At 39.6% G+C, this 7,243-nt stretch overlaps 1 protein-coding gene across 2 annotated transcripts; it reads right to left on the bottom strand.

Annotated features, from left to right (window-relative positions):
- Positions 1-875: 875 nt before the first annotated feature.
- Positions 876-2,809, bottom strand: her9 (hairy-related 9). Of its 2 annotated transcripts, none has more exons than XM_007246276.4 (4): positions 2,402-2,809; positions 2,106-2,201; positions 1,906-1,993; positions 876-1,786 (listed from the first exon to the last, which is right to left on the bottom strand). In XM_007246276.4, the coding sequence occupies exons 1-4, from the start codon at positions 2,507-2,509 to the stop codon at positions 1,194-1,196; spliced, it is 885 nt and encodes a 294-aa protein (XP_007246338.1). In that variant the 5' UTR covers positions 2,510-2,809; the 3' UTR covers positions 876-1,193. The 2 variants fall into 2 exon arrangements, with proteins under 2 accessions (XP_007246338.1, XP_007246337.1); XM_007246275.4 differs by having other exon boundaries at positions 876-1,789.
- Positions 2,810-7,243: the final 4,434 nt, after the last annotated feature.

The following is a 7,243-nucleotide window of genomic DNA, read 5'->3' on the forward strand; positions in this document are numbered from 1 at the left end:
TGATTAATGTTGAGCTCAACTCATAAAAGAGTACAGAAATAGAAAGTCTGTTTTGAATAAAGGGTTAAAAATATCGTTCTGCCAAGTAAATTTAAAGCCACATTAAAGATAAAAGGTTTGTGACTTCCCAGAGCCATGACTTCTCACAGGCCCCACTGTAAACAGGATGAGAATCTCTTTTAACATTTTAATTACTTTGGAAAAAGAATAAAATCAGAAGAAAGCAGTCTGTTTTTGTTCATCTACTCTTTAGTCTTCGCCTGTGCTAGGCTTTAGTCTGATGACAAAATCAGGCTTCACGAGTATTCTTTAACAAGATAAGTAGTGAGAATGTATAGTGAAAACAGATCATAGCACCATTTCCTCATAACTAGTTGGCTACTCAAAAAAGCTAATGTGGTAAATGTTGCCGCCTGCGCAATGAAATGGCAAAGACGTAAACAAAGTTTTTTTTTCTGAGTGGGTTGGTGAGAAATGTACACACAACATAACAGATTACCTGATGTCAGAGATACTGTTATAGTTTTGAGTGAAGATATTTGCGCAATAAATTTCATTTTGAATATAGAATTATGATGAAGCAGAACACTTGTGCAGGTTCCTGATTATATTCAATACAAAACGCAAGTAGATTAAAACCCCTGTTTTTGTTGCTCTACATTAAATCTTTCGCATTAATCCACACTAAATGACTGTTTACATCTCGATCACCAGATTAATTTACTAACTGTTGGATTCGTGCTACAATGAGCCATTTCACATTAACTAACACAGAATAACTTTTATGTTTCTGTTCCAACCTGTGAATTCTGCAGAATTTTCAGAAATTTTAAGAAATCCCACATCAATCAAAAGAAATGCAAAGACATGAGAGATTTCCGTTATTTAGATTTATTCAGCATCAAACATATAAATCAGAACATAACAACACTTTGGCTTGTAACAATCTTTTACAAACTTTGTACAAAACTAAACCATCTTATATAAAAAGTACTTTCGAGTGTTTTTTCTTCTTTCTTCTAAATTAACAGCATGTTTATATTACAAAATCCAAATATTGGAAACGATCTACTGAACATTTCAACATGAACCAACAGTAAGAAGAAAGGGGTATAAATTCACGGTCCCATAAAACGGAACTCAACGCGGATACTGTCCATGAGGAGTTTAACTGTAGGCCCCATGAAGCGGCTCTACCAGGGGCGCCACACGGGCTCGTTGCTCTCGGGACCCGCGCTTACTCCTACGGGGCTGGCGGTTCTGGCGGCACCAGTAAAGCAGGTCATGCCCTGCACTGGAGAGGCAGCCGGGGGCGCGGAGCTGGCGTGCACGGGTCCAGCGCTGACAGCCAGAGGCAGACCCGCGTTGGCGTAGAGCGGGATGACCGGCGCCGTGGCTGAACCGAAGGCTGCGGGGCTCGGCACGAGGAAGGCAAACTGTCCGTCCGTAGCCGGCACAAGCTGGAAGCCGCCGAATACTTTGGGGGACGTCGCCTCAGACGGGCCTCCGAGTTTGGCTCCTGCGGGCAGCTGCGCGTGCAGGGGTTGCGCTGCAGCGGCGGCTGCTACAGCTGCGGCGGCGTGCGCCTGCTGGGCCGCATGCGCTGGATGTGCGTAGCCGCTGGCCGCCAACACCTGAGCCAGGCACGCTGACAGGTGTCCCAGGAGCCTTGAGCGCACCTCGGTGCTCACACCTTCGCACGTGGAGAGGAAGCGAGTCACCTCGTTCACGCATTCGTTAAATCCTGCGCGGTACTTGCTCATCACCGCCGCGTCTGTTGACATCGCTGCTGAGAGAGAGACAAAACCGTGTTAAAGTGGCACGCGGGGACAGAAATAAGAAGACATGCAAAAATATATATATATGTACATGAGAATAAAAAGTTTAATTGGAGCACAAACTCACCGGTCATCTGCACGCGCTGCATATTCCTGAGATGCTTGACTGTCATTTCAAGGATGTCAGCCTTTTCCAGTTTGGAGTGTCTGGAGCTCTGTGAATGAACAAAAACAATAAGTATCGTGCATGTCCTGGTTTGACTTGATTTAAAAGTGCTGCACGCTTTACGAATGTAAACGGGGCTAATTTGGAGTCAGAACACTTACATCTTTTTTCAGAGCATCCAGGATGAGGGTCTTCAGCTGGCCTAGACTTTCGTTGATCCTGGCCCTGCGCCGCTTCTCCATGATGGGCTTTGAAGACTGCAAAAAATAATAATAAAATAATTAGTATGATAGGAACATCTCACCAGCTTTAGCAAAATTGTTTTGCTTTTTTTTTGATGCACGAGCATCTGTCTGTATTTGTAGAATATTTTCATGCAACTTCATAAGATACAACAATTTTGTATCTTTACTTCTGCATTGAATTTGATGCATGTGTAAAAGTTTCCAAAATGTACCTTTCTGTGCTCGCTGGCACTCTTTGGCTTGTCCGGTGTGTGCGATCCGCTCGCGGGGGCACCGGCAATGGGGGATGCTGTCTGTTTCTCCATACTGTCAGCTGGCATGGTGGAGGCAACTGAAACTGTAGGTCCGACAAAAAACTTGGAAAAATGTTGGAGAAAACAAGCCAAGTTTGTATATTCCGTTGGAAGAGCACGAGCGTTTAGTTGTTGTTGTTTTTATAAGACGGGAGGGGAGAACGCGAGTCCCCCACCCGTTGGAGCTGTATATGTATATGTGTGTCACGCGGAGTGCACGAGCGAGCGTGCGTGTGTTAGGAAAGCAGGGAGGGCTATGTGTGTGCGCGCTGCTGCTGATGTTGCCGCTGTTGAGAGTGAGTGCGGAGTGTCTCGCGGTTGCCACACGCCGGCGGTATTTATAGCCGGAGCGCGCGCTCCCCCAGCTCGTGTGAAACCCGCTCTGCATTCTTTCCCACACTCGCCTCAGCCAATGGGCGCGCGGGCTCACCCACCGGGCGCGGGCCGACCGCTGATTGGACAACACCCCCGCGGCCTGTCAGTCACGCGCTGCTCAATCAGCCCTGGAGGGACGAACAACAAAAGCGGCGGGTGCAGTCGGTCTGAGCGTGCAGCGATAAGGGGAACTGAGGGAATGCGCTGGCTCTGAGCTGCACGGCTGCACGGCTGCACTTTTTTTCTGTCTTTCGCCTGTTCTTCTTCATTTCAAATACCTGTGCGTGATGATCTGTGCATGCATTATCACTCAGAGCAGGGCAACTCGCCAATCCTGTATTTATTTATATAGTACACAAACATGCCTTTATCAGCCAGTCTGTGTAAATACGACATGTAGCAAATTAAACGTCTTATCTCTGTTTTGGGTTTGAAGCTTATTTATGTGTTTTAAGCCTTTTAAAATATATATTAAAGCAGGTTGCTTAGTTTGGTGAACTGGTGTAAAAAATCAGCCTGTTAAAAATAAGTTCGACCAACTTTTTTTACAAGGAAAAAAGTTTTTTTTGGCAGGTTGGAAGCATGGGGCCATGATTGCAATCAGAAATAATCCGAAAATATTTAGAATGAGTTATGTTATAAATATGTACAAATATCGTTTATTCTCTAAAATATAAAAAAACTGCATTCAATAAATTGGATCTAAATTATACAATTGGGGTAAATTATTGTCTAAACCTTTATAATAAGTATACACTACATAAAATAATACGTTTAATTTACTGCCTCAGACCGTCACAGTTTGTTATGAATATCACAATATCAACGCTTCCCGTGGTAAAATGGGGCTGTTCACTTCACAGATCCAGTTGCGCTTCAAAGGGATCAGCAGCTGTAGAGGCACGCGAGGCGGTTCGAAGCAGCACGCGGGAAACCGATGGAACGCAGCCGCTTCATGCAAATTGGCCTCTGCTCGGTCCTTATTGGCTGGATGAGCGACTCCCATCCGTCATGAGAAGAGCGCGCGGGCGGAGAGGAGGAGGGGGTGATGGGGGAGGGGTGGCGCTCCGTCTGTCCGCGTGCCAGCGCGTCTGCGCGCCCGCTTGCTGCACTTCTGATCCCGCCGAGCACGTGCCGAGTTACGGGCTGAGGGAGCGAGTCCCAGACTGCAGCCTGCTGGAGCCGCGCGCGCATGTTTGTGGTTTTTAACTTTTTAACCAGCCTATATTTTGCTGTTTTGGTCTTTTGAACTTTGAACAGTTTTGATATATTGTACATAAAGGATTGTTTAAAACGTGTTTTAATGATAAACATGAATTAAAGATTGTTTGTATTATTTTATTTAAAAAAAAAATATATATATATATATAACAATAATACAATAAAAAACTTAATAAATGGTAATGTACGTTAATTTGCAAAGCCTGACAACGTTTTAACTTCAAAGCTCACCCAGACGTTTAAGAAGATCATAGTCTAGATTTGCAAACGCAGCTCTGAGAAACAGAACGGGATTTGTTGTATTCATTGGTGTCGAGCGCCATCCATCGATCAGTCCGTGTAAATAAAAAAAAAGTCTGACTGTTCCTCGCATGTCCACCAGCCGGAGCAGTGAACCCCACTTCGCCCAAGTGAGAACTTTTCAAGCTTTATAGAGCGGATTTGTGCAAATTTCGGGGTTCTAGGATGTATCTTGTTTGAGGGTCGCAGTTTAACCTTATCAACGCAGTTTAACCTTATTACTGTATATGCAATTAAAAATAATTAAGACATAATTAACATCACACAAATAAAAAGAGGCCAAAACAACATTACACATTTAACAGGTGTGTTCATTTCTGATTTCTTGAATTAAATCACAGTTAATTTTCATTAAAAGAGAAACTATGATTAAAAGTTTGTAAACACTTACTAAGAGCTGCATTGTTAGATTAATAATTGTATGAGAAATAATGTTTTGTTGTAATTACAAGTATAAACTATTTTACATTTTACAAATAAAAGTAAGTAATGATACAGAATATAACAAAATGTTCGGATGTTATCGTAAATATTTTAAGGATTTTAAGGTATATTCTTCAAATTATATATTGTAATATTTTAATAACAAATTGATTAAATTTTTTTGTATAAATATGTTTACTGTGAATGTACAATATTCAGTAAAAGTTGACAACTGGTAAACATAATAGTACATTTTTGTTATTTTTTAGAACAAAAAAAAAAAAAAAAAAAAAAAGAAAACCCACCCAACCCAACCCAACCCCTTTCTCTATATGCAATATATGCAGTTAAATTAAAGTTAACATTTGACATAAATGGTGCATATAAAAGGTGCAATCAAACCAATAAAAATGCCACAAATTGGTTAATTCTTTTAACTCTCAATTTGGCCAACTATTTTTAAATTGAGGCATTCTGGAATTATTTGTTATGGAATTTACATTTATTAAATTTCCAACTATTACCTGCTCCCATATGACACTGTTGTCTTTTTATTTAATCGTAATAAAACTGTTCTGCTTTTCATAACAGAAAAAAATCTAAATCATAAATCAGTAAATGTGCAATGCTTAAATAATTAGACACTATAGGTGTTGCAAATATCTTTAATGAGCAAATCTGTCCTGAAGCATGTTGCTAACACAAATAAACTGTCAGCTGAATCAAAAATTCAAGCTTTTTAAATTGTCTCTATGTAGGTTAAGATAAAACCTGGGACACGAAGAAAAATCCTTTATGCTGGTAAAAAAAAGACAAATCAAAATGCCAATATAACTACTATGCAGCACTGCTGGCAGAAACAAGTATTTAGGGAGTCATAAAAAGGAAACCTTTCCTTTTACTTTTTTTACAAAACTTAAATTTTAGTATTTGTAGTATGCTACAGAATATAAAGACAAGCCAGATGAATTGTAGCAAATATAGTGCAGTTAGTAATTTATTTTGTCTCAGACAAAAATAATATGTCTAAAAAAGTAAGTAAACCTTTTAAAATATATATAAAAAAATACAGAAAAAATAATTCCTACAGGTGAAACAATTTTTTAAACCAGCAGATCCAAGCTTGTTTTTGAATGTTTATTCCAAATAATTGAATCTTTTAAAATAATTGTGCAACTTAGTATTGACTGTGAAAATAAATTACACTAATTCTTCTGTAAGGGGTTTAAATATAAATTCCTGATGTAGCATATAATGTTTAAATCATACAATTGTTTTATAACTTGAATTTTATTTTATTTTTTTCTAGACATGGGGTCAGAACAGGTTCTAAGTAATATTTGACATGTGGATGAATTGGGTTTAAACACACCATTATAAAAATGCACTTGTAAAATTAATTGGTTTTATCATACCAAAATATGTTTAACTGTACACACATTCACAAACTGAGGATGTTCATTATGTGTTATCTGAGCACTTAATGCATTAATGTGAAAGACGAAGCACTGTATGGAGCTTTTACATATTTTTAAAGGGTCTGTGACACTGCAGCAGTGTGTCACCATGGACTTTTATGGGTTAATGCAGACAATGTTGGAGGAGTAGTGGTGTGAAAGAAAAACGTCGGTGAACGAAGATAAGGTTCACTTTTATTCAAATTATTGAATAAAAGTCATGTTTAGTGAGCTAAGATCAAGCATTCTCCTTTAATAGGCTGGCTTTAATATCATTAAAACGTGTTATATTCTCAAACATACAACAGTTTTATGATAAAACCTAACTTTATTTGTTTTTTTGCCTAGAGAAAAAATCAGATAAATGTATCCATTTACCAATTTACTAACAGTCATTTAGTGAAGGTATACAAAATGCACAGTGTCAAACGTTTGAGCAGCAAAGAGCTTTGCTTTCTCCTAAATATCTGTATGAACAGCAAATTATACAGTGATTTACCAGATAAATAATGCAATTAAGGGAAACAGGATCTGAAACGTTTTAATATCCTGCTGTGTTGGCTTCAATCACTGATGAGCCAATAGCTGGCTAAGTGTGTGATCACTAGTTCATTGTGTGAGTGTGGGGAGTAAAGCCCGAGGCAATGAGAGTTTATGAAGTCTATCTTCAGCCTGGTCTCTTGCAGCTTGTCGGCTATTGTTCTGGGGCTCTTGTAGTGGGTGGCTGAGCCTTGCTGGGGCATGCTGGAAACTTGTTTGCCCAGGATCCATGAGGGTTTAGAGGCCAGCTGTGTGTACACCAGCTCACGTCTGCCCTGTTTGCACTGGGATTGAAAGGAAGGATCCTGCGCTAAATCCTGCACGCAATATATAGCAAATCTCTAGTACCTACATCATGGAGAGCCAATTAAAAAGAGTTTTTTTAAAAAAGAGATTGAAAAAAATTACTTATTCAAGTTTGTTTTACACTGTATAGTCCTTGTTA

The sequence above is a fragment of the Astyanax mexicanus genome, chromosome 13 (assembly GCF_023375975.1).
Source record: "Astyanax mexicanus isolate ESR-SI-001 chromosome 13, AstMex3_surface, whole genome shotgun sequence".
In the NCBI taxonomy this organism is placed as follows: domain Eukaryota; kingdom Metazoa; phylum Chordata; class Actinopteri; order Characiformes; family Acestrorhamphidae; genus Astyanax; species Astyanax mexicanus.